The following is a 25,265-nucleotide window of genomic DNA, read 5'->3' as shown; positions in this document are numbered from 1 at the left end:
TACACACGAATTGTTCACATTGTTCAAAGAAACAGAACTAGGCAGTCATAGTACTATCACATATCTGACTTTTATCTTCAGACATTATGTTGCCATTGTCATCAGTGTATGCACCTCCAACAAATGGTCTGAGTGCGTCGGACCTTTTCATGGCTCATCTGAATATTGAGATATCGGCGCGGCCTCGTCGCTATCTCCTCGTCCGTGACTCCAGACATCCCGTCTACGAACCCATTTGCTTTCTTAACGAGCTTCGTTCCGCGGCCAGAGGCATAGAAGCCGAATTCCTGGCCTTCTGGACCCATGACAGTAAGTCGGAACGCGAGCCTAGATGCCGGATCTTCGCTAGTCGCATGGGAAGCCCATCGTTGGGGGTGTTTTTGGCCAGGGGCCTTGATTTCCGCCCTGATTCGGACTCTTCGAAGAGATTTGGGGTCAGGAAATGTGGCCCTGAGCTCTCCATCGTACGGAAAGTATAAATCCAACCTGGCAGCATAGGTCCGAAAGAATGATTTGAAAGGCGCACACTTCCCTCGGAATTCGAGTTTGGCATTAACAGTTCCCTGAAGCAAGGCCATTTGGACCTTCAAAGTACTGCCCTTTCGCTTTCGAGGCATTGAGGGCTCATCCGAGTTCGAGTGCAATGCAAGATTATTTTGAGAAAAGTTGTTGTGGGTCGTCCCATCATCAGTGATCATCGCACACTCAAGACTTTCCAGCTCCAGGTCCTGTTGGGTTTCGAGCATTTCATCGTCCATTAAATCCATCTCGTTGTACACATGACGAGACTCATCTGTTGGGCTGTTACGAGTCGAAATTTCTGCCCAGAGATCTCGAACTATGGCCAGCTGGTTCTTGTCAAAAATGCCTCTTCTTCTGTTAAACGAAGGGAGCATCATGCTTCTTTTTTCCGTACCCCCGTGTATCCTTCTGGGGAGAATCTGCGTGAGCATCAGCAGGGCCGCTGTTAAAGATTCTGCTGAGGACTCTAGGCGGACAATGTCTTCGTGGTTTTTGAAACCCTTTGCTTCGAGCCAGGACCTTATGTTTGGGTCTAAATTGTCAGCGGACATCTTTGGGTGGCCGTTGCGCTCCCAGTCGTATTGTCGAATGACCTGGAGGAGCACCAATTGGCAGCAGTACACATTTGGTCGAATCCCACGACTGTCCGTCATCAGGATTGCGAATTGTAATAGCGCTGACAATGCCGCGGCCTGAGCCCAGCTATTTCCCCAAAGAGCAACCAATGGCGCAGGGGAGGCAAGATAAATGCACTGTCTTCCACCCTCCATTATTTCAAGCCATGCTTTGAAGGCACGACCTCGAAGGCAGAGCTTAAAAGCATACGTCGATGGATTCCCATGAAAAAGAATTCTTTCAGCATGTATGGCAAAGACTCCACTCATAAGCTGAGATGGCATCGCAAGCATTTGGAGGGTCTTAACAGAACATGGCTTAAACCAAGCATGCCTGACTCTGGAACTCTCTCGAACATAAACCCTAGAAAGTCACAACACATCTCTAAGACTGATACATAGAGCGCAACCATAGCCCTCTAATCCCATATCAGAGGTATACAAGCAACTCCGAAGCAAAACTTTCCTGATGTACATTCAAGCATAAAGTTAAGTTCGAACAAAACGAGCAAGAAGCGGCGGCCTTATCGTGGAAGAATCCAAGGTATCTAGCACATATGTCCATTTCGTCATGACTAACACATCGCTGAGATAGTGATCATCTCATAAACATCTGGTTTACATCGCAACTATCAGATGACCAAGGTCCCCCTGCTCCAGAAAATAAGGGCCGTGGTACTCGATCCCCGTACATGGGCGTATATCCATTTCCCCAATTTCCTCCCCATTCATCTCTTTGAGCAAAGCCAGAATGACTCCTGTACGCCGTGCTTTTCTTCGTTGGACCCCTAGGTCGCCTCGTCGTATGTCTGATCCACGCCTGGACCCGGCAACAGCATGCGCAACAAAGATGGAGATATAGAGCCAGGCCACCAGAACTGAAAAATTCTTTCAAAGCAAACCCAGGACGAGATAGAAGGCAGACACACATCAACAAGAAGACTGATGGGGGAAAAGAAATAATCATAGGAAGAAGTATCACAAGGATTGAACAGCTGTATGAGAGAAAACGTAGGTATCTTCACAATATTTCCTTATTCCCCTCACGCGCGAGCTTCCTCAGTGGCCCGTTCTTGAGTACGCTGCTGTCCGCCGCGGCCGCCCTTGCCGCCTCTCTGGCCACGCTGAGCGCCAGCCTCGGCGCTGCCAGCCTCTCCACCCAAAGTGAGCTGAGCAGTTGCTAGCCGGTTGGACAGTTCCATCTGTGTGCGAATGGTGTTGGCCAGGTAAGACACGACCAGAACGTCCTGGATGTGGTTGTTGCTGTAACATAGTTAGTATCAGGTAAGAATACCACCAAACAAAGAGAGCCGCATAGAAAACATACAAGTCACGTTCAATGTCGGCGGGTTCGACCTTGGGCGCCAAGGCCAGGGCATTGAGGAGGAACTGGCCCAGTGCCGTCGAAGCTGGAGCTTCTTCATCAATGACGGACTCGACGTATCTGGAGACTCTGTCGATCATGCCAAGAACCTCCTCGATGGCACGCTCCAGAGCCTCGATATCAGTAAAGATGTTTGTGGCACGGCTTTCGGCGTCTTTGGCGGAAGCAATAGTCTCGAGACCACTCTTCTCGGCCTCGCCATAGCGAATCTCATAAGGGACAGGAATGAAAGCGGCACTGTCTGCGGCCCTCTCCGCGGTCACGCCGACGGGGGCGGAGATGTAGGCACGGGTCTCAATATCCTTCCCAGGCTCAGTAGACACCGTCAGATGGACGGCAGGGTGAGGCCATGTGCCGTCACCCTGGCCGCTGTAGAAGTTCTGGATCAAGGCGGAGAAGGTGTTCAACTCGGACGACGTGGCGTACCAACCCACAAGCACTTCCCTCGGATTGGCCTTGAGGTGCAGCGCAAGCATCTGCTTCTGGTATTCCATATCCACCTCAACCTGGTCGGTCGTCTCTGTGTGTCCAACAGCGAAGGTGCTACGAATTTCCACCTCGGTTCCATCCTCTGATCTGGTTCCAAGCAGGGTACCGATGACACGCTCCTGATCGGCATTGCGACGGAGGGAGTGGTCGAGAATCGAGAAAATGGCCTATTACAAGGTGATGAGTAAATCCAATCATTTTCAACGTCTCCCCAGACGTATCCAGGACATACCTGAGGCTGAATGACAACGTTCAGAGGGGCGGTGGTTGGTGCAGACCCCACTGCCACTGGGCCCAAAGGGCGAGAAAGGTGAAGGAAAGAATCGGTTTCAGCCATGTTGGAGATGTAGAAAATATGCCGAAGCCTGTTTCTCTCACACTCTTGAATGCTTCCTCGCCGGTGGTGTGGATTGGCTCTCTGTAATATCTTTTTTCTTTCTAATTCTTCCGCCCGCTCAATCTCGGCGGAGTTCTGCGAGGCTCAAATTGTGTGTGCGCCCAAAGGGGAATTTCGCGCTAAGATAAGATAAGACCGAGCCCCCCGACGCAAGAAAAAAAAAAAATATGAGCTTTGGACAGACAACAGGACTTGATCGGGCTTGTCAGGTTCTGTAACTCAAGCGCATATTATCAGAGAGATTTCACTAGCCCAGAAAAATGCCCCCTGTACGGAATAGAGGTGGTAAATTTAGCAGAGGACGTGGCAAAGGGCCTAGGGGCCAAACCAAGAGAAAGAATGGCTTCACCACCTCGCGAGTCGAAGACGTAGAGTAAGTATAAACTTTTCCTATTTTGCTTGTCTTGCTCTATGAATAACAGGGAATTCATTTATTAGATCGGAGGATTATTCAGGTGATGAACCACATCTCAACCAAGAGCCGGTTGGAGATGAAACGGACCACGAAACCCAAATGGATGATGTCTCGTCCGATAGCGACGACGAAGATCAGCAGACAGCTCGCCCGTATAACGAACTGATCCAATTGCTCCAAGCAAATGCGGAGCCCAAAGGTCCTGCTAGGAAGAAGAGAAAGGTTGAACACAACGGAGGAGAGAAGAGAGACGCCGTGCCCGCCGCGAACGGAGAAGAGGACGATGCGGTTTTACTAGGAGACGATGATTTGCAAGAGCAGGAGCCGTCGGACGAAGAAGAGGAAGATCACCTAGAGGAAGCGGACGGCAAGCTTGAAAGTGACGACGAAGAAGATGGTATTTATCCGAACCGACCCCTGTTTATCTAACCTTCTAACGCTGTACAGCAAACGACCCATTTGACACACACTTTTCGATGGTAGAAGAGAGCGAGCTGGCCAAGAAGATTAAATCAGCAGAGGAAAAAAAATGGAAAAGCACGAAGAAGGAGATCGCTGGCGGGTTGAAGTTGATGCGCGCTGTTCCCGACGCTGGTGAGGGCGATGTATCCTTGCTACCAGGACTGAAGAACTTCTCAAGCGTCAAGGTAAGCCACAGGCCCATACTAGAGACCCAAAATCAACCTTTGAGATGCTTTCTTCTAAATCATTTATAGCTCAAGAAGAAACTTCATGGTCCTGCCACGGAGCGGATCCCAGGAATGAGCGGTGACGCTCAGCATCTCGCTCCTTACATCTTCGGCTATCAAGATGTTTTATACGGAGCCCGAAGGACGTCGAACTCTGCCACGATGCGGGATATCCTAGCTCTTCATGCGGTCAACCATGTGCTGAAGACCCGGGACCGGGTGCTGAAGAACAACGCTCGCGTTGCCAAAGAACAGGACGCAGACCTGGACCTTCGGGACCAGGGGTTTACCAGACCAAAGGTGCTTTACCTTTTGCCGACAAGACAAGCCTGTGTTCGAGCGGTCGAGTCCATAACACGCTTCTTCCAGCCGGAGCAGCAAGAGAATAAGAAGCGGTTCTTGGACACCTTTTCTGCAGCGGACGACAAATCCTGGGAAAACAAACCTGAAGACTTTCGGGAGCTTTTCGGCGGCAACGACGATGACATGTTCCGGTTGGGTCTCAAATTCACCCGGAAGACCATGAAGTACTTTTCACAATTCTACAATTCGGATATAATTTTGGCGAGTCCCCTGGGTCTCCGCACAATCATGGACCAGGCTGAGTAAGTAGTTCTGAGTCTTTGACCCTCCGCGACTTTACCTTGCTGACTGCCGTCCAGCGCAAAAAAGCGTGACCACGACTTCTTGTCTTCAGTCGAAGTGGTGATTGTTGACCACGCCGATGCTCTGCTCATGCAGAACTGGGACCACGTGGACTATATTCTCAATCATCTCAATTTACAGCCCAAAGAGGCTCACGGGTGTGATTTCAGTCGTGTGCGGACGTGGTACTTGGACAACCATGCCCGATTTGTCCGCCAGATGATCGTCTCTGCCGGCTTTATCACCCCCGAGATCAACTCCTTATTCTCTACGCATATGCAGAACTTCGCAGGAAAGATCAAGGTGACACCGGTGTACGCGGGGGCTATCTCCGAGGTGCCCCTCCCGGTATCCGTCAAACAGACCTTTTCGCGGTTCGACAGTCTCACACCGACCAAAGACCCGGACGCGCGCTTCAAGCATTTCACCACCACGGTGCTCTCGTCCTTGGTGCGGAACATCACCTCCAGCCGGGACAAGAGCAGTGCGGGAGGCACATTGGTCTTCATCCCGTCGTACTTGGACTTTGTGCGAGTGCGCAACTACTTTGCAACATCCTCGCAGACCACGAACGTCTCGTTCGGGGCGATCTCGGAATATAGCGATGTCCGGGACATGACGCGGGCACGCACACACTTCATGAACGGGCGGCATTCGGTGCTGCTGTACACGGAGCGCCTGCACCATTTCCGTCGGTATCAGATCCGGGGCGTGAAGCGGATCGTGATGTACGGTGTGCCGGAGAACCCGCTCTTCTGGGGGGAGATCGTGGGGTTCTTGGGCTTGGATGCGGCGGGGGTCGTGGACGCCGCGGAGGGAGGCGTGCAGGCCTTGTTTTCCAAGTGGGATGCGCTGAAGCTGGAGCGAATCGTGGGGACGAAACGAGTGGGCAACATGTTGCGGGAGAAGGGAGGAGATACCTTTACTTTTGTATAGGAACATCTGTTACGGAGTACTTTGGCGGGGGGTCATTGTAGACTACCGTAATATGCCATATTCGGGTTGAGCGATATATTCAGATAGCACTTATACTTTGTGTACCACCAGAGCAACTACAGGTACAATGCTGTACAAGCAGGCGGGTTTCAGCATCTATGTATATCTCTCTAACCCATTGCCCTCGAAAAGAGTGCAAAGGATGCCAAGTCATCAACCCAGCCGATCATCCGTCCACAACCCCCACAGTCAATAGTACTTCTTGCTTAGTCCAATGAAAAAGGCCACTAAAAAGCAAGTGAGAGATACTAGTCTCGTTTACGGAGTAGCTGCGAAAAAAAGACAGAGGAAAATACATATGGATGTTGGAGCGACTCGCTCGTCCTTTCAGCTGACTGAAGCCGATGCATGTGGTCGCTTGATGAGCTCTTCCAAGTCATGGCATGAATGGGCTATTTCATGATCCTCATGATTTGATGATATTTAATGCCGGTTTATGATATAGACATAATTTTTTCTTCTTTGGCTTCGCTTATCCAAATTCTCATATGCTGAACGATGGCATCCTCTCAACGCCAGTACAATACTCTCCAAAATTCCGAGAGAATCGCTGCGCCTCCGTTATCGGAGAACGGCCTGAATGGTTACGAAGATGAGACTCGCAGACCGTTACTGGGCTCGTCATCCTCGACCGATCTTGAAGGCAACGGCAAAGAGGGTTCGCAGTCATGGCTACGAGCTGTATACGAGGAAGGGAAAGAGATCTGGTTCCAGAGTAAGGGCATGATTCTGGTGATGCTGGCGCAGTTCTTTGGTGCTTCCATGAATGTCATGACCCAGATCCTTGAGCTGGAGAGCGGGTTACATCCTTTCCAGGTTAGTTTATCCCTGCCCACGGGGCGCTTTAAAGCGTAATCGCTGACCAGCGTAGATCCTCTTTGCTCGCATGTCGGTCACCGTCGTGGCGAGCTACCTCTACATGTGGTATACCAAGGTTCCAAATCCTTTTGGGACTCGTCCTGTGCTGGGCCTGCTGATCTTCCGGGCCATGGGTGGTTTCTTCGGGGTGTACAGTATCTACTACGGGGTCCAGTACCTACCTCTTTCCGAGGCCACTGTCCTGACCTTTTTGGCTCCCATCCTCAGCTGCTACGCTTGTTCACTGTTTATTCCCCACGAGGCATTCACCCGCAAGCAGCAGCTGGCCGCTCTGGTCTCCATGGTAGGCGTAGTGCTGATCGCGCGCCCCTTCTCGTTCTCAGGGACGCCTCCCGACCCGGGAGAGCTGGAGGCGCACAAGCCCGGCACCACGGACAAATTCCAGCATATCTTGGCAATCTGTGCGATGCTGGTGGGAGTCATCGGTGCAGCATGTGCGTACACGTCGATCCGGATCATCGGCCAGCGGTGCCATGCATTGGTCTCGGTCACGTATTTCTCGCTGTTCACTACCGTTGTGTCGTTCCTGGCTATGTTGCTGGTGCCTTCCGTGCCGTTCAAGTTGCCTGAGACTGGGGTGGAATGGGCCTTGATTGCGGGACTTGGGATTTGTGGATTCTTGCTGCAGTTTTTGCTGACTGCTGGATTGGCATACGTGCCGCCACCTCCGAGAAGGTCTCTGAGTGTCTCCGGAGGGGATGGCAGTGATTGTAAGCCGACGAAATCCTCCTCGGGGTCTCGTGCCACTTCCATGATTTATACGCAGATGTTGTTTGCACTGTTTTATGACAAGACAGTCTGGGGTAACACACTCTCTCCTATGAGCTGGGCAGGCTCAGGGTTAATCGTGGGAAGTGCACTATACGTGGCGGTGGTGCGTGACGGCAAGAAGAATGCTACTGCTGCATCTGCAGCTGACGAGACTGCAGAAGAAAGGAGGGAAGCAGCAGCAGCGGCTTGAAGTCACGGATGAAGATGACAGTCAACAGCCCGAGAAGGGTGGGGAAGGAGGGGGGTTGCGCATGTGGAGTTAGTGCTTAAGACTGGAAAGAATATTCGCTCGACTTATTGGTCAATGCTGATGCATGAGGAATCGAAGGAGGTAGGCAGGCTGACGATCTGTGAGCAAGGCTGCAGCAGATGGAGGAGTGGATTGCGGGATCAGAGGCGTTGGAATGATGAAAAGATAGAAACAGCGGTAAAAGCGTCAATATGATAGACATACCGGTACCTTATAGAAAGCAAAAGCCAGTCGATGAGTTGATAAGCAGTCCAAGACAAAGCACGAGAGTGGATGGAGATATTCTCCGCTCATGATGATCGCATATGTTGTAGCTAATGCACTTTATATCATTTGATCCTGAGCAAGTTGGAGTGTTTCAACAGTGTCAGGTATTTAGCCTCTTCCACTTCAATGGTATTTACTTTTCTTAGTAGAATACTTCCATACATAGAGGTACCTCAATATCCTCAGAAGGAGAGAGCAGAGAGGAGAGAGGAGGAGGTAAGGAACTCTAGACACCTCAGGTCTCCATTGTCTCCACCTACGCAAACGTACATAAGGTATTGTTACACAAAAGCCAATTGGTCACCAAGCGAGCAGCAGCCCCATCTGCAAAGATATCATTGGTCCACTGCAAAGATATCAACAAACTCTCACAACGTCATAGGGTAGCAGTCGCCAGGTCCTCAGCCAATCAGCTGCGCAGACATTAAAGCTAGCTTCCCCAGAGGAAAAGTGTCAAAGACCAATCAGATTGTAGCGCCTCATGAAGAAGACCGCTGCATGTTTCATCTGGGGATAATCTCTCATCGGAGGGGTATACTCCGTATGTAGCAGTATCATTCGATTTCAATGCAAAGGACGGGTAGGGCTCGAGTAGATATACAGATCGACCCATCTCCACTTTCATTCTGATCAATACTCACCCAATTGACTATTGACTATTCTCCAACTATATACCATTGATATACAAAACATGCGACACTTCGATGCCTGGCTGCTTCGTGATCCCTACTCCATCTGGCACTACTACTCTACCGGACGACGATGGCAGGAGACTGTCCGTGATCTCATTCAGGAACGCAAGATCTGTGCTCCCCCAGTCGACCTACCACCTTCAACTCCATCCAGACCAGTGGACCCTTACGCTCGTCCCGTCAACCCGCAGTGCACCTCGCCGCTCTTCGGCAAACTGCCCGCAGAGATCCGCATGATCATCTACCGGTACGTCTTTGGCGACGAGGCCGTCCACCTGGTCCAGCTCAAGGGCAAGATCCGCCATGTCCGCTGCCAGCACACCTCCTCCTCCCTCGACAGCCACCGACACTGCTGCCCGATCACCCCGGCTCGCTGGCGAGCGGGAGGAGCAGCAACCCCCGGCGGCCACTCCGACAGCATGCTCTACCCGCACACCCACCCGGCCCTCCCCAGCACGCTGAGCAACGGCTCGCTCGCCCTCCTGCGCACCTGCCGCGCCGTCTACGCCGAGGCCGCCGACCTCCCCTACGCCACCCCCGTCTTCGACGTCGACGACCTGCACACCTTCATCGCCTTCTCCCTGACCATCGACCCGCACCGCCTGCGCGCCATCCGCCGCCTCACCGTCCAGTGGATGCCCATCTGGCAGCCCATGGCCGGCCAGGAGCACATCGCCTCCATCTACGCGCACACCCACAACGACCGCCTCTGGGCCCTCTTCTGGTCCCGCGTCGCCGCCTGCCGCGGCCTCGAGGAGCTACATCTCAGCATTGACCTCGGCCGCTTCACCAAGGCCGGGACCACCACCGCCGGCAGCCTGCTCGGTGGTCAACGCCTGCGGCTGGACGTGAGGGAGCCATGGGTCGCGCCGCTGCTGTCTGTGCGGGGCCTGCGCGCGTTCGAGCTGGGCATCACCGCGCGGTGTGACGCCGACGCCGACGCTGACGCGCGGAGTCTCCTGGAGGAGAACCTGCGTCGGGACGCCGTGACGCTGAGGGATCATCTCCGTGCGGTCATGTGCTCGGCGCCCGGCGAGGCTATCCTGGTTCCGGGGGTTGAGCTCTGGAAGCCTTGTCCCGTGGGGGAATGGGATGAGCTGGCGCAGCCTGACCGACGGCGCCGAAGCAGGCCTCGTCTGGCTATTACTGCTCAGTAGATTGCGCCCCGGTCGTGCATCTTGCAAGAGTCTATCGAGGGATTGGATACCGCTGGCTGGAGTTCGATCACCTACCCCACGCTTGGCTTCGTGCCCATACACAGACTGTTCATGATACCCTGATGATATCTCCCTGGCGATTCTTTGATTGATTTGATCTTGTATTCTGTATTGGGCCGCTTGGCGGTAGAAAATGTGTTTATATTCTGTTCTGTTCTGGATGTGTCCATGTACGTTGCACATTGCGAACAAGTAATCAGTCTGAATTTTCACCTATCTACAGGATCTATTATAGATACTAGAAAGTAGAAACCTATGAAATAAAATCAAATGAACAAACAAACGAATCAATCAATCCCCAAGTTTTCCGGCCTACCCAACATTAACCCAGTCGATCCCATGTGAATCGACTTATGCCATCCAAACAAATGCGTCCAAGTCAGTTTCAGAATCATGTCTGTCGCAAACAAGGTATTACCACGACGGTCTCAATATCAATCAGAATGAACAGGAAGAGATGATCGGTCGAGAATAGTGGGGGTCTTATGTCCTTTTCTTCTGCCTTTCTTCCAGTGACAGGCCTTTAGACGTGAAGGAGGTATAAAAGAAGGGAAGAAAATAAATTTGATCTTTTTTATTTCTTTTCTCACTTTTTGGTCATTCGTTTTCGTCCCGGTCTATGAGCTCAATGTCAATATTACATTATACTCGGGTCCAGACACCGTGCCAGAGCCAGGGACACAGAGACAGAATCATGTCCAAGGAGAAGAGTCCTTTGATTGCAACAACTTATGATGCTGCGTGCAGAGATCTCTCGGAACCAGTATGGCCGTTGGTCGCTTCTAACTCGGGCTCAGGATCGTCCTCGCTCGTGGGCGAGTGAGGCCGGCTCTCCATGAGCGATCGTCGGCTGCGCATCATCTGCAGATATGGTCAACACTCCTATCGTCGTGGCAGACAAGGTAATCACAAACCCATGCTCTCACACCGCCGATCAAGCCCAAACTGTAGCCCGTCGCAAAATCTTCGTTTCTCCCGTTTGGTCCACCCGGACTATCAGGACGACCCAATGCTTCTAGTCGTGACACATGTGATTTCTGGCCACCGGTAGGACTGGTCAGCCCACCATTACCACTACGCACACTTCCCAGGTCCACGCTGTTCCGGGCGCTCGGGGCAGGACTGCCAGGCCGGCTGTTTTGCCATAACTGTCGCAACTCTCGGCCCAGTTCCTGGCCAGTGGCTGTCCAATTGTTGCGAATGTTGTCCCGAAGCTCGATGACATGTCGCTTGATCTCCAATTCGTTCTTCTTGATCCATGACACGTTCAACTCTTGTCTCGAGGCACCTCGCTTGAATTGACGGGCAATGTACTGGTCGTAATCACGGACAATCCTGGATAAAATGGTCAGCTGTCATGTCATGCCTGGCAAACGGGGAGTCCAATTGAAAGGAAAGACAAACCGGGTGATAATGCCCGTTGTGCTGACACCCTCAGTTCTCTGCGTAACCAGGAACTTGCCCCGAGCCTTGATCGGTGCATAAATGTCGTCTCCTTCCGCAGCCCCATAAGGCAGGTCGTCGTGAGCAACATAATCAATCTGATGCTCCTCAATGAACTCCGGAGTCACGATCCAGGGACAGTCGGGAATCACCTCGTCCACCCATTTGCAATGGCGGACGCTCTCCGCACGCTCCCGACCGCTCAGCACGGTAAGACCCTTGCGCTTGTGAGTCTCGTCGTCTCCGGTCACGCCGACAATGAGATACACTTCGGGGAAAGCCTTTTTCGCTTGTTCCAGCTGTCGCATGTGTCTGTCAAAAAAAACACCAACAATGAGCATCAAGTCCATTACTGTAGAAAATAGCTGCCATCAGAAAAAAGAGTGTAAACATACCCCAAGTGAAACAAATCAAAAACACCATCCGCATAGACGCGAACCGGTCGCCCCGTCGGAGGTGGATTGGTGTGGTACCCAACGGGGTGCTGCAACCCAGCTCTCTCGGGCGGTTTCATCAGATGAGCTCTCGCTTCTGCATTGGCGCCGACAGTCTTGATGTGCAACCCGGGTCGACCCGTCGCCCCATGCTCGATGTCACTACTAGCTACAGTGGTCTCAGATGGCTCGCCGGGATCCTCCTGATTGATGGCTGATGCATGCTCTGTGGTTCCGTTGGGTGCGGGGGCCTGAGCCTCGCCAGAGGACGATTTCCGAGCCCGTTTCGAAGGCGGGATATGACCGCCGGCCGAAGTCACATCAATTGAAGTATGCTTCCTGTGTTTGCTTGCTGTCGGGGTGGTCGGATCGGCGGAGTCGTCTCCTTCCTCACCGGACGCGTCGCGAGATGATGGCTGGAGGAGATCGGCTGTGGATGACTTGGCAATGTCGGCCGGTAAATGTTGAGAAGCACTGCGTTTGCGTTTGGCCGAAGTGGACGGAGAGGACATGTTGGCTGACCGAGGAGCACTGCTCTACTTCTGTCGGGGGGGAAAATGATATTAGGGGATTTATTTGAGACAAATCATCAGAGGTTCCAAGGTTGATCGACCAACGAACAGAAGGAGGTTAAAGAAAATATCGAGGAGAGGAAATGGGGTCAGGGAAAGAGCTGAAAGCTAAGGAGCCTAAGGTAGTCTTGTCAGTTAGTCTAATAATTATTAAAAGGAGGGAGAGACCCTGAGACAGACAGAAGGCGGAAGAAGCAGAGCAGTAGACTAACCGGTTGATTAAGCTAGCGGGAGACAGTCCCGGTTAACTGTTGAGCAGTAGTAATGGGTCCGAGTCTCGGATATTTCTCATTCGACTCTCATGGTGAGAATAATAAGTGATTCTGTAGAGAGGAAGAGGAAAATCTAAGAGAGAATTGTCATATATGATAAACTGGATTATTTTGCATCTTCCTCATAAACAGAGTAAGGTACGTACTTAAGGTATTCCATGAGGTACGGTACTTACGATAGGTAAGGTAAGTACGGAGTAAGGTATCAACATACAGCAATTACATCAGACCCGACTGCTAAGGAAGGTACCTAGGTAAGGTACCTATGGAATAAGGTACAGTAAGGTAAGGTCACGCACTCTGTTGATACTGGTATTGGTATTCACTACCAGGAGCCCAAGTGTTGTATGAAGTGTCATGCTATATTAGAAATTTTCTAACTAATGCGATTCATACATGGAACAATTGAAATGCACGGCTACCTGCCTGGTTTGGACTTCTTGGGTATGTCTAACTTTACAATTCATGTATCTGACAATACTCTCTCATTGTGATACTACCTAGGTTGTGTCTTTTCTGCCTCGAACTACTAGTAGCTTCTATTTGGTTCTGCCAGTCTCTCGGTGATCGCATGCTCTTCGCACATATCGGAAGAGACCCAAAGAGAAAGATAGTCTACTGAAATCCGTCATATTTCCCTGAACTCCACTGCTGAAGCATTGACATCAGCGCCGCCCCATCCCAGACGAGAACGATCTTTATGCGGTAGATTGTCATTCCAGATACGCCGAGAGATGTGTGTGGAAAGACCCTTATTGTCCTGCTTCTCTTCCTCCACCAGCCGGTTTACGACACCGTTGACTTGTCAAAAGTCCTTCTTGATCGAGCGCTTTCCTGGCCGACAGGGCAACCATCAAGGCCAGAGCCGGAGAGCGCGATGATGAGGAGATATACCAGCGGTGATCACAATATGAGGGAAAGAGAATGGTAGAGGGAAAAGAGTCAAGATAGAGCGTGACGTAGGAGCAATGGCTGGAGAAGGATCAGAACCGAATTCATAGAGATATCAAGATTCATCATCGGTCGGCGTTTTGTGCGGTATCTTGCGTTGGATCAAAGCATAAAATAAACGTACTCTCGTGAGGTCTGCCGCTTGCGGCTCGGAAAAACAGAACATAACAAAATAGAAGAGGAAACCTCTTATCACTCAGGAAAGCCCCCGAAGAATCCCTCCGACACGACATAAAAAAGACTACCTAGCAAGGACGCAGGTTCGAGAAGAGCATCCCACTGAATTCCGCCTTATCCACAGTCACAGGGCGTCGCTAGTGACGGAAGACATAGACTTCGAAGGTCATATCGAAAGACATTGCCAGGGTTGAGGGGAATGACGGAAAAAGGTTGAGAGTGGAGGGTAAGGGCGGGTCGTCAAGTCACACGCACACAGTAGTTATTCGCAGAAACCAGATCGGGGGAGGAAGAACAGGGCGAATGGATCATCGTCACTACGAGGAGGCAGACTTCTCTGTGGCTCCGGTCCCGTTGCCAGAAGAGTCGTTGTTTGTGCTCGAGGGTGACTGGAACAGGTTGGCGGCAGTCGAGGACTCCTCCGCCTTACTCGCGGTCTCATTCTTCGACTGAGGTCCCGGGGTTCCTTCACGATCGCCTCGAGCCGACGAATCGGGCGATTCGTGTTGCAAATGATTTGTGACATCTCGATTTTCCTCCTTTTGGTCAAAAAGTTCCTCGTCATTCTGTTCGGGAATTAGTTCAGTGCCGTCACCCAGGAGAATGATACGGCCGGAACGGACACTGAAGCCGCGGGAGCGGTCGTTTTCAAGATCATAATTATCGGGAGTCTCTTCGAATTGATTGCGGATACCAGGTCCGCGGAGTTCAGCTGCAACCCCCCACCTCTCAGTCAGTAGCCATCGGCGACTGTGGGATCCTCGAGACACTTGCCGTATTCAGGCGGCGCGCATGGGCCGTCGCCGTTAGCTACCCGCTCAGCAATCTGATTGTACCATTCTTCCTTGGTCTTGCCATTAAGAAGACCAATGATGATCATGGTCATGTTGTCGCATCCGACACCTCCGGTCTCACTGTTAGAAGCAAGGCAGTTGTCCATCATGTTCTCACAGATCCGGTAAAGTTCCTGTTTCGCGGCAATACCTCTCCGAACAAACTCGACCACGGATTGGGAGGACTGACAGTCCCAAATACCTACAACCGAATCAATTAGTAAAGCGAAGAAAAAAAAAAGGGCATATGCATATAAGCCCGCGCTATACGAAGACGCACCATCGCAGGCGATAACAAGGAATTCATCATCATCAGTCACTTCGTGAACTGTCACATCGGGATAGGCTGTGACAATCTGCTGTTCAGGTGAGAGCTCGGGGCTCTTCTTGAACTCGAAATCACCAATGGCCCGGGACAGGGCCAGATTACCATTGACTCGACCAAAGTCGACGAAGCCACCGGCGGCGCTGATACGAGCTTTCTCGCCTATATTTGTATATTAGGTACGGAACTTGGGAGAGGGGTTGGATGACGAGACACGGACCTTCATTCTGTGGCTTGTGGTCGAAAGAAAGAGGCTTTGCGCGGCCCTTTACACCCAATACTGAGCGCGAATCACCCGCGTTTGCCTACCACCCCGGTTAGACTTCCTTCTGATTGTGATATGATAGTGGGGAGGCATAGATAGAAGGCACATACGACCCAGATCTTGTTCTTTGAAATAACACTGACGGCAGCTGTGCAACCGGAGACCTCCTCCTCATATTTCGGGTCTAGACAGGTCAGTTTTGCCGAAGCCAAAAAGACAGAAAAGACGAGGGAACGGAAGTGGAATTCCAGAAGCCCCAGAGTGGCGTTCACTTACCTTCCAAAATAGCCCGATCAGTGGCCAGGAAGCCATCCTTCAAGGCCTGCTCGATATCACCCTTCGCGAAGGCTTCTTGCTTTGCGACGATCTTATGCACGTTTTCTCCCGCGAATAACGCTACTTTATCTCCGCCATGACCGTCATATACACCAAAGAAAGCGAGACGTTTATCGGGATCTGTAGGCTTTTCGGAACCTCCTGTGGATTTGGCTTGAAGGTCTAGGACTGCAGCATGGGCGTCCTCCATGCTGATTCGCCAACCCTGCATGGCCGACAAACCATACAAACAACACTCATCTTGACCCTCGGAGGAAGTCTATTCAAGATCAAACACGAAAAAAGAGTCAGCAGTGATCGGAGAGGTATATTTGAATGAGCAATGGTGACAGATCGTCCGGTCCGCCGCAGAACTCGGTCTCTCGCGTCCCCACAGGTCGGGATCACGAATAGGCGGCAATCAGAAGACCTCAGACGAAAAAACACAATTGCCCCATTCTCGAAAAAACAATCAAATTGTAAAGCAAGCCGTAACTGTAGCAGAAAAAGGACGCTGTGTTGCGCACAGAATTTTGCTGTATAGGCGAGCTGCGGGCTTCGAACAGGGGCGGTTGAAATTGCGTAACGAAGACAGCAATGTGGGGGATCAAAAGCACGACGAAAGAACAGATGATTTGCTTACCTTCTCGACCACAGGTTCAGATAAGGTCTGACCCATGTTGTATAGCAGGTTTAACGATCAAATCTTGAGAATATCAAAAATGGTGAGAAGATTTTTTTTTTCTCGGGCCAAAGTCACGCATCCACAAGTGAAGGAGAGAATTGAAAGGAGATTGGGAAGGGCTCGGCGTTGATCGATTTGAGGGGACGAAGGGAGGAAGAGGGGAGGAAAAGGCGGAAGAGGCAAAGCAAGAAGAACTGGGCTGAGGGCAAGGGCAGGCAGTATGGCGTATGGCGTATGGCAGTACAGTAAGCGGTGGTATTTACTGCCTACCTACCTAGGTACAGACCTGGAGCTGGATCACCTTCAAAGTGGCGGTAGTGATCAATCAATGATGATGATGAAGATGAGGATAGTGATGAAAGAATTATCTTCTGAAGTCTTGAACAGTCAAGAGAGAAAGAAGAGGGATTCTATTGTAACTTGTGAGAGAAAAGAACCCTTTTTTTGTCTTCTTCAGATTGAGAATCTGGTGTCAATGTCACGAGGTGTACTGGCCTGCCTACCTAGGCTTTTCCTTAGGCTCCCATTGATATTTTACAGTACTGCCCAGGCATCTCAATCACAGGTATCTGTACCTGAGGCATTTATCGATGATATCTTCCCTATGTTGCCTGAGGGGAGCAAGAAACGAAGCGACAGAGATCTAGTGATGACTTCATATCGTGAATCACCAGGGTCCTTGCAAGAGTGGGTATCTCTATCTAGTCTATCTGATCCTATGAACAACAAGGCGATTATCATCTTCTCCAACTCTCTTCCAAAGATGAATACCGAAGTCTTCCAGTCAGACGCGTGTTTAAGTCGGCAGGGAATGAAATACACAGCTGACCCTGCCGGACAATTAATTAGATATAGGTATTCTGAATCCAGCAATCCGCTTACCAGGGAACAACCAGAAGTAATTGATCAAGGTAGAAGGTTAGGTCCTTTCCTGACTATTGAAGAAGTATTATCTCCTAGTTCCATTATTATTACACATATGATGATGCCGTATGATGAACCCTTGCTGATGCCTGGTGTCCAAAGCAGTCTCGAAGCAGAAGGTGGTCAGGTGTCTGCACTAATACATACGTGGGACGGTCCATCCACAGTATTATAGAGTACCTGGATGAACCAGGCACCTCCCAATATGCACAAAAGCTACCTAGGTACTGAATAGGATTTATTGCCCACTTACATAGACTAGCTTCCAAGTTTCAGGTGAAGAATGATTGACGACTTCCATGATTCTAGGTGGCTGATACTAGTTTACCTACTGAGTGCGGCTGTATTGATGACACCATCATGATCTAGGTGCAATCTCTTCAAGAATGACCCGAACAGTAGACTAGATAGAAATAGAAATGAAGTAAAAGAAAAATTCACTACATTCTCCAAGTGCTTTAATGCGCTGTGGCCGGCCACTAGGTATCTAAACAGAACAGCCACCCTGGGAATCAATAATACACTCCATAATGATAACAAGACTCTCAAAGGCAACAGCTATCACACTGAAACTTCTGAGAATGAAATGAGAAAACAACCACAAGAAATATGAAAAGATAAATGCTCTATTTTGACTGGCTCACAATCACACAAAAGCAGCGTCGCTCCTGACACTGCTTGTAACATCCCTTTGTACACTGTCGCCACTTCTCCATCGTCGGTCATAAATCATGGTCTGGTCGCTCCCGTTCTCCACGCCAGCAAACCGTACCAGACTCACCCGGCGTACGCTGCTGTCGACTGGAACCGATGAGGTTGAAGGACTCCTCCGCAGAGAAAACCGATGGGTGCTGAAATATCCTTGCAAATAAGGATTGCCCCGGTACCATCGACGTTGATTCCCACAAGAATCTTCATTTACGTTCTGGGAATCGTCTGAAGCCCCGACCAGGTTTCCGGGCTCGAACCGTCGAATGCTATTCAAGCTTGTTTCGCTGAAGAACCGGGGAAGCGGCGAGATGATCTTGGAATAATTCTGCGCAAGGCTCGATTGGCTTAGCTTTTTGGGTAACGGAACGATAGGTCGGACGCTCGAGGATTCTAAACCCAGTGACTGCAACAAGGCCGAATTGCGGTTGTCCTCTGTATAGACGGACGCTGACATTGCTGACATCGCCATCGAACCCGGGCGGTCTTGGATGTACGACTGTCGAAGGCCATCGTTGTAGACAGAACTGGACATTGTCTCCGCGCGACTAGCCGTGCTTCGAGCTCTCTCCAGGGCGCGGAGACCAGAGGATGTCCGGCGTGTGAATTGCCCGGAGAACATGGGGTTGGAGGAGTTTCTATTCTTCGCACGGTAATGAACGAACGCTTCCAGTGAATCGGATTCTGAAATAGTTGGACTTTCTGGCTCCACCGCCCGCACAGTGAGCTGTTTCGGATGGTCAAGGATCCTGAATTCCACGCTGTTTCTCCCACGAGGTGGAGGCCGGGGGAACAGGGGAGCAAGATTGCCAACGCCGCTCTCATCGCTTTGCAGAGACGCGTGAGTGTTTTGCCATGATACTCGAACCACTCCATGTCCAGGAGGTCCGAAACCACCAGCTCCATGACCTGCGCCGCTCAGCCTTACCGGTAGCCCCGAGGCTACGGATGAGATGCCGCTCGAGCGCCTGGAGTACCTTCTGGACCTAGACGAGGCCGCTGAATTTCTCTTGAGTGATTTTCTTGGCTGTATAGATTTGAGGGGCTCTCGTTTTGTGGAATTAGTCGTTGTTCGTCTATGTAACGAGGGACTGCTTTGAAACGACAGTCGTTTACTTTGTGAAGGAATATACTCAGCTTGCTTCTCTTCTTGCGGGTTATGGCGTTTCAAGGGGGCAAAGTCCCATTCAATCGTCGAATGTGAAAGTGTGTTTTCCTTGTCATCCGAATCGCGCGCTTGCCTGCTGTCTTCCAGCGATTCTTCGCTCCACAAAGGTCCCAGCTCCAATTTTGGCGGCTTTGAGGATGGCGACGGGCTCCTGAATATGACAGGAGGGTCATCGGGTTTGGTCGCTTCGTATGGCCGGCATGAGGGGAGATTCGAAGGAGCCAGTTTTGGATCTTTTTCATTGGGAAATTGCCCTTCTTCTTGCGTTGCGGCTCTCGTCTTCCGCTTGTGGTGCCAACAGCAGAAGAGTGCGAAGAGGCTCATCACGAAAACAATAGGAATCACAACCGAGATGGCAATGATGCCGGCTTTCTTTCCGTGGGCACCACTGCCATTGTTCGAGTCTGCTGATTTAGTTACGCTGCCGTCTTGTCGGTCCCCACGCACAGCATGGATAGTAAACTGTTCGCTGTCTTCTGCAGTCCCTTCACGAGCAGTCAACGTGATGGGGAAGCTACCCGGTTCAAGATCCGAGGGGACGTGTCCATAAAGGGTCTTGTTAGCAGAATTGTACCGCAGCCAGGGCAGTTGTTGACCCAGATCCACTTCGAGTTGGACGGAGTCATTCTTCAAGATCGAGTTGTTGAAAACCCGGATGAAGTCATCGCCAATCACTGCGTTGCACTCTTTGATATCGTCCGTGAAGAATTGCGAATATTGCAGAGTGACGATCATTCGAGTGACATCTCCATACGTGTCTCCCACGGAGATTGTGACATTCTCGTTCATTGCATTGGCTGGGGGCGTGCCACTTAAAGAGATAGTATCTCTGTCGAAAGTTAACCAGCTCGGAGCGTGGGCCTCAGTAGAAGTCAATTCACCGCTTCCTGGTTGTCTGCCGTCTAAGGTTAGAATGTCGCGGAAGTGACTGCTATTGAACTGCTTCCCTCTAGTGAGGAACAGAGTCTGCGTGCTCTGATTGAATGACAAAATGTGCGGACTGACGGTCATCTCGAAACTCATTGTGGCCGCACTGAAGCCGGCGACATCCGAGGCGACAAGATTGAATGCAAATGTCTGAGGCCCAGTGTTGGGGGTTGTGCCGGAGAACGTGAGATTGGACGGGTCAAACCGAACCCACGACGGCAGAGGGGCGTTCTCCGGGGATGTGCCATAAAAAAATGTCGAGCTGTGAGTATTCGAGAAAGTATCATGATCAAACGAGATCACGAACGAATCCCCGGAGTGCACGAAGATCGTTGATGGTGCTGATGTCGCACCAATGGCTTCAAGCTGTGGCAGCAGTGACTTTCCAGGCTTCGGCCCATCCTCTGCCGTGACGATCAGAGTAACTTCCATGCTCACAGAGTCCGGGCCATTGTTGGCCAAGAGTTTGAATTTGTTCGGTCCCGTATCTTGACTTGTAGGAGTGCCGGACAAGGTCCGGCTTGAACTATCTAGTTGTAGCCAGGAAGGTGCACTTTGCAGCGAATATTGTGTTCCCGCTTCGGTACCGCCGAAAGTCCCTGGTGCGAAGACGAAGTGGAAAGGCTGTGATACTCGAGCAACAGGTGGTAACTGCGCATTCACCGGGTAGCTTGAAACTAGACTTGCGTCGACAGCGACGAGCAGTGCCAGGACGACCAACGCGATGAGTGCCATAGCTCGTCGAAGCTTCAAATTCTGTTCTGGGGACACAGAGGAGGAAGCTCGCTTGGTTTACCCGTCGAACCATCCAGACACCGGAAACTTGGATTCGAACAAGAGTGGCGGATGAGGAAACGAACGAGGGCGACAAGTATGAGAGGACGTCGTACGCTACCCCGTGATTCCGCCCAAGGGCCAGCCATCTGACAAAGGAGCGGCGCGAAAAGGGCCACCCTTTCAAGGAATACATGCCTGAATATTTTTGACGTCACTCAAGTATGGGAACGAAGAATTGGTTCAAATTCCGTTCCGCGCGATAGACTAGAAATCACGTTGTGATATGCGCGGTCCTGCAAGGGGGGATGATTTATGAATTGATACCGCCGTCCAGGAGCGAAGGAGGAAAGGCGAACCTGGGCCTCAAGATTATCCCTTGGAGCACCCAGGGGGAACTACTAACAAGAGAGACAGTGAACAGACATTGTCGCATCTATCCTGAATCTTAAGGAGCTCAAGGGGAAGAGTTCGTGGTCAAGGATTGAGGCTTGAGAAATTCAAGGAGGGTCAATCGCGTTCGAGGTTAAGCACCATCCGAATTCCAGTACGACCTGGCGCGTAGTAGTCGGCAATCTCCTCCCGTTCTTCAAACCCACTGCGATTGTACAATGATCGAGCGGGCTCCCTGGCCTTGTCCACCCATAACTGAATGTGTTGACAGCCTTCCTTCTGTAGACGTTGCCGAATGTAGTTCATAAGCTGCTTCCCGATGCCCTGCCGACGAAATGCCTCTACAACACAGACTTTGTGCAGTAAAGCTACTCCTTTCTGCCGAACATAGACAGCATATGCGACCAAACGATGCGGTACACCGAAAGCTGTGCTAACCGCATACAAGACCCTGGTGTTAGGTTTCTTCTTCCAAAGGTCCTCTCCAAAGGCGAAGGCCTCGTTAGCCGGGAAAGTCTTCTTCTCAATCCGTGCAATTTGTGCGAGGATCTCGAATGCCTGATCTTTGCCTAAAGCATGAATATCTGATATGGTTAAATTGACTGACATTGGATCTTGCAAAGTTTCCCAGTGATCTACATTCAGGGCTGTAAGAGACAGTAAGACGAGGCGACGACAGTGTTTCAGGGACGCTACTCTCCTAACTGATTCGGCATGAAGGAGATAATCGGAAACAGACCACAATGAAGAATGAAGAAATGGAAGCTCGGAGTTTGCCTTTGGCAACAAGCAGAATTCCGATAGAAGAACTTTCGCCTAGAAACGGAATTCAAGCCTGAGGCAGAAAAAGGCTCATGTAATAACTGAGGTGACCAATCAAATTCATCCATCGCTGACTGCACAGAACCTTAGTAAATTCATGACAGTGCAGTGCTCCGTACCTTAGTACCAGGTACATACTCCGTATGGAACTTAGGTAAGGTACGGAGTAAGGTACCTACCTTGGGTACGGTTTACATTCTCAAATACAAGGTCAAGGCCATCAGATTCATCATCGGCCCTTAACAACTGCTGCATTAGTTTACTATACAAGTCAAACATCGGCAGTCGCGTCAATCATTATTGGAAATGCCCCCGCAAGCTGAGGATAAGCGCCAGGCCGCCCGCGAAGTTATCGACATTCTTCACGAAATCTCAACGCTCCTGGTATGTGTTTTAGCCTCTCCATTCTCCGCTATGGCTTTGTGCTATGTAGACTTCGCTCGACAAAGATGTGTGGCAGGCGTCGAGACGTCAACTGACGAACCTGTTCTAGAACACGAACTTGGACCGAACAGAGCTCTCCCTCTGCGTGTCTCTCATAGAAAATGGAGTCAATCCCGATGCCCTAGCGGTAAGTCTTTTCTGAGAATACACGCCTCGGCGTGAGTGTTGGGCTAAGACTAACGCGTTTGCTGTGGCCATTGACTGGGTATAGACTGTTATCACTGATCTTAGGAAAGAAGCTGCAACAACCTCGCGCGGTCTTGCGAACGAGCGCGCCATGCCTGAGTAATTGCTTCTATGTGCTTCGCTGTTTGCAAGATAGAAATCTTGCTATTTGACTCGGCATTTAACCTAGTCGGCATATCATGGTTTTTGGTGGCGTCAAGGTGACCTGGCATTTCCTGATTTCTTCTTCTCTGTCTATTTTGTGCGAATCTTTGCGCGTCTTCGTCTGGGTTGGGACAGAAAGATACCCTTTACGAAATATAACCACTGCTACTGGTATTTGAAATCGATACTCAGGGTTATTTGCTTTCAATCATTCGATTTCCCATGCCTCTGTCATGGCACCCCTGGTATCATTTAATCGACTATAAAAACACAAATAGAGAATGGCAGTAGGAAGACAGGACAAAAGAGGAGACGCAATAGATGATAACTGCTGGCAAAAGATACGCGCCCAAGGGGCTGGCCGAGTACTATGACTTTCCAGCGGTCTGTGCCTGATTGTTATCCTTTGTAGAATCAAGCTCACCGGCCATCGCCTCTGCCGTAGCCTTCTTGATACGATCAGCCTCATCAGTATTATTCTGCTCTTTGCCCTTAGTATCTCTCTCATCTTCACTGTCTCCGAGGCTGAACGGATCATTCTCTGCGACAGGTGATGGCTCCACCGTGGCTAGCGGCTGCCATTTGCTCGACTTGCCTCCCGTGGACGACGTGCGTTTGGCCGGTTCGGAGGTATCATAAAGATTGCCGATCTCCGATGGTGGACCTTCCTGAAAAGATACCTTACGTCTGTCGGGTGAGGGAGAAGCTGATTTGTACAAATTTGGGTTGGCAAGTGGTCTTCTTGGTGGCTGTGGTGGAGGTGCTGCAGTAAAATTAGCAATGGTCGCACGAAGAGTAGGGCTCAAGGGAATAGGCAGACCTTCAGAGTCCCTCAGTTCCAGCGCAGAGAAGTCGTCGCTCAACAATTGAGGGTCAGCATCATAACGTTCGCGGTCACCGCTGCGACGACCCATATCGCCACTCCTTCTTGGTCGACTGTAACCTTGGCCTTCACCATAGCCCCGGTTAGATGGACCTTCATCAATGTCTTCACCGTCGATTCGCTTTTTGAGATTCTGGACCCAAGAGTTGACTTTGGACTGAGTCTCCAGGAACCCCTTGCGAATGTTTTCGCGGATTACAGGAAGATCGTCTACGCCAATGCGCGTTAATAATAAACCAAGGCTGGTGATATCGACTAGCGCCACATACCGTCAAAGAAACTATATTCCCGCTCCTCCGACTGATCGCTTGCTCTTCTAGCCCGGTCATATCGAGATTCATCCCAGCGGGTTTGCGGCGCACGACGGTTGTAGTGCTCGGCTAGTTGACGGGCATACAGCTCATCTGCTTCTAATTGCCTCTGCATCGTAGACGGACGAGGAGGCTTTGGAGGCGCTATTTCTTCTTGCTGAGCGTTGGGGTCGGTCATGCCTAAGGAAGCATTTTGTTAACGGTTGCAAGATCGGCACTGGTTTCAAGCTTCACATACCAAGCAGAGCATGAAAAGCCCGTTCCACATCCCAGTTGCTGGCCACCAAAACTGCCTTGATCACGGATGCTTCGATGGTGGGAAACGCTTCTTTGAGGGTGTTCTCTGCCTGTTGCCGCGGGCTTACTGGACGGGGTGGCTTTGGCGGGGCAGCTTCTGTGCCAGTTTGCTGGGGAGGGGCAGTGGTAACACCGGCTTCTTGAGGTTCATCATCGAAATCCAAGGGACGCGCAGTAGTCGGCGACTCCGGTTTGGGACTATTAGGGCCAGCTGCCGATTTGCTGGGGGTCTCGGGTAAGGTTAGCTGTTATCATGTCACAAAGGGCACATGAGGTTTAAGGACAGCCTACCATCTTGTCCTCGTCCGACATAGCGCTGTAAATGATCTCGATCTCAGTTGGTCGAATGAGTGTGACTGTGGCAGAGAATATGAAGTTCAGTTGCTGCGAAGGCGTCCCAAAGTGAAATCCAAAGTATTAAATGAGGTATCTGTAGGCAGAAAGTAATTCGGGGTCATCGCCGTTATTATTGGAAGGCCACCTCCTATCCAAAGCTCCAAACAACAGCCGCTTGTGATTGGGTTCAGACCCGCAGTGACGTTTGTGGCACGTGATACAGGAATTCCGCCTTACCTAATCGTCGTACTATCCATATCTCTAAAGCCTCAAATATCTACAAGCAGTACCTCCTCGGAGGAGGTAAAAAGAATCTACGTACTATAACTTCAGCAAATCTGCAACTTGCTTTCTTCTGAGCTTGGATATATATGGCTTGAGCACTCTGCACGAATGAGGGCTTATTTCACCATTCAATATGCCTCAATTGTGTTGCCTTTCTAAACCTC

General features: G+C 50.8%; 11 protein-coding genes across 11 annotated transcripts; 4 read left to right on the top strand and 7 right to left on the bottom strand.

Moving 5' to 3' along the window:
• Positions 1 to 154: 154 nt before the first annotated feature.
• Positions 155 to 1,292, bottom strand: CDV56_109358 (uncharacterized protein; the record flags this gene model as incomplete). The annotated part of the gene is made up of 2 exons (XM_026762977.1): positions 155 to 158; positions 232 to 1,292. 2 exons carry the CDS (start codon positions 1,290 to 1,292, stop codon positions 155 to 157), a joined length of 1,065 nt encoding a protein of 354 aa, XP_026618161.1.
• Positions 1,293 to 2,179: 887 nt separating this feature from the next.
• Positions 2,180 to 3,346, bottom strand: CDV56_109347 (eukaryotic translation initiation factor 3 subunit F; the record flags this gene model as incomplete). The annotated part of the gene is made up of 3 exons (XM_026762966.1): positions 2,180 to 2,399; positions 2,464 to 3,176; positions 3,242 to 3,346. The coding sequence occupies 3 exons, from the start codon at positions 3,344 to 3,346 to the stop codon at positions 2,180 to 2,182; spliced, it is 1,038 nt and encodes a 345-aa protein (XP_026618160.1).
• Positions 3,347 to 3,666: 320 nt separating this feature from the next.
• On the top strand, positions 3,667 to 6,091 carry UTP25 (UTP25 family protein; the record flags this gene model as incomplete). Its single annotated transcript, XM_026762948.1, has 5 exons — positions 3,667 to 3,779; positions 3,845 to 4,218; positions 4,269 to 4,468; positions 4,538 to 5,115; positions 5,173 to 6,091. The coding sequence occupies 5 exons, from the start codon at positions 3,667 to 3,669 to the stop codon at positions 6,089 to 6,091; spliced, it is 2,184 nt and encodes a 727-aa protein (XP_026618159.1).
• A 558-nt stretch (positions 6,092 to 6,649) lies between these two features.
• Positions 6,650 to 7,991, top strand: CDV56_109310 (DMT family transporter; the record flags this gene model as incomplete). The annotated part of the gene is made up of 2 exons (XM_026762929.1): positions 6,650 to 6,967; positions 7,023 to 7,991. The coding sequence occupies 2 exons, from the start codon at positions 6,650 to 6,652 to the stop codon at positions 7,989 to 7,991; spliced, it is 1,287 nt and encodes a 428-aa protein (XP_026618158.1).
• A 1,018-nt stretch (positions 7,992 to 9,009) lies between these two features.
• On the top strand, positions 9,010 to 10,167 carry CDV56_109295 (uncharacterized protein; the record flags this gene model as incomplete). The annotated part of the gene is made up of 1 exon (XM_026762914.1): positions 9,010 to 10,167. The coding sequence occupies one exon, from the start codon at positions 9,010 to 9,012 to the stop codon at positions 10,165 to 10,167; it is 1,158 nt and encodes a 385-aa protein (XP_026618157.1).
• Positions 10,168 to 10,956: 789 nt separating this feature from the next.
• CDV56_109267 (choline-phosphate cytidylyltransferase) lies at positions 10,957 to 12,616 on the bottom strand (the record flags this gene model as incomplete). Its single annotated transcript, XM_026762886.1, has 4 exons — positions 10,957 to 11,088; positions 11,142 to 11,562; positions 11,632 to 11,982; positions 12,066 to 12,616. The coding sequence occupies 4 exons, from the start codon at positions 12,614 to 12,616 to the stop codon at positions 10,957 to 10,959; spliced, it is 1,455 nt and encodes a 484-aa protein (XP_026618156.1).
• Positions 12,617 to 14,393: 1,777 nt separating this feature from the next.
• Positions 14,394 to 16,046, bottom strand: PTC3 (PP2C family serine/threonine-protein phosphatase; the record flags this gene model as incomplete). The annotated part of the gene is made up of 6 exons (XM_026762849.1): positions 14,394 to 14,788; positions 14,845 to 15,111; positions 15,190 to 15,396; positions 15,455 to 15,539; positions 15,610 to 15,683; positions 15,776 to 16,046. 6 exons carry the CDS (start codon positions 16,044 to 16,046, stop codon positions 14,394 to 14,396), a joined length of 1,299 nt encoding a protein of 432 aa, XP_026618155.1.
• Positions 16,047 to 18,069: 2,023 nt separating this feature from the next.
• CDV56_109183 (putative transmembrane glycoprotein) lies at positions 18,070 to 20,961 on the bottom strand (the record flags this gene model as incomplete). Its single annotated transcript, XM_026762802.1, has 1 exon — positions 18,070 to 20,961. One exon carries the CDS (start codon positions 20,959 to 20,961, stop codon positions 18,070 to 18,072), a length of 2,892 nt encoding a protein of 963 aa, XP_026618154.1.
• A 549-nt stretch (positions 20,962 to 21,510) lies between these two features.
• CDV56_109172 (GNAT family N-acetyltransferase) lies at positions 21,511 to 22,002 on the bottom strand (the record flags this gene model as incomplete). Its single annotated transcript, XM_026762791.1, has 1 exon — positions 21,511 to 22,002. One exon carries the CDS (start codon positions 22,000 to 22,002, stop codon positions 21,511 to 21,513), a length of 492 nt encoding a protein of 163 aa, XP_026618153.1.
• A 519-nt stretch (positions 22,003 to 22,521) lies between these two features.
• On the top strand, positions 22,522 to 22,948 carry CDV56_109163 (mitotic-spindle organizing protein 1; the record flags this gene model as incomplete). Its single annotated transcript, XM_026762782.1, has 3 exons — positions 22,522 to 22,599; positions 22,709 to 22,786; positions 22,871 to 22,948. The coding sequence occupies 3 exons, from the start codon at positions 22,522 to 22,524 to the stop codon at positions 22,946 to 22,948; spliced, it is 234 nt and encodes a 77-aa protein (XP_026618152.1).
• A 409-nt stretch (positions 22,949 to 23,357) lies between these two features.
• CDV56_109144 (CUE domain-containing protein) lies at positions 23,358 to 24,792 on the bottom strand (the record flags this gene model as incomplete). Its single annotated transcript, XM_026762763.1, has 4 exons — positions 23,358 to 24,082; positions 24,142 to 24,363; positions 24,422 to 24,710; positions 24,772 to 24,792. The coding sequence occupies 4 exons, from the start codon at positions 24,790 to 24,792 to the stop codon at positions 23,358 to 23,360; spliced, it is 1,257 nt and encodes a 418-aa protein (XP_026618151.1).
• Between the last annotated feature and the right edge of the window lie 473 nt (positions 24,793 to 25,265).

The sequence above is a fragment of the Aspergillus thermomutatus genome (genome assembly GCF_002237265.1).
Source record: "Aspergillus thermomutatus strain HMR AF 39 chromosome Unknown NODE_12, whole genome shotgun sequence".
Lineage (NCBI taxonomy): Eukaryota > Fungi > Ascomycota > Eurotiomycetes > Eurotiales > Aspergillaceae > Aspergillus > Aspergillus thermomutatus.
The sequence above is the reverse complement of the archived record's forward strand: the minus strand, read 5'-3'. Positions and strand labels throughout refer to the sequence as shown.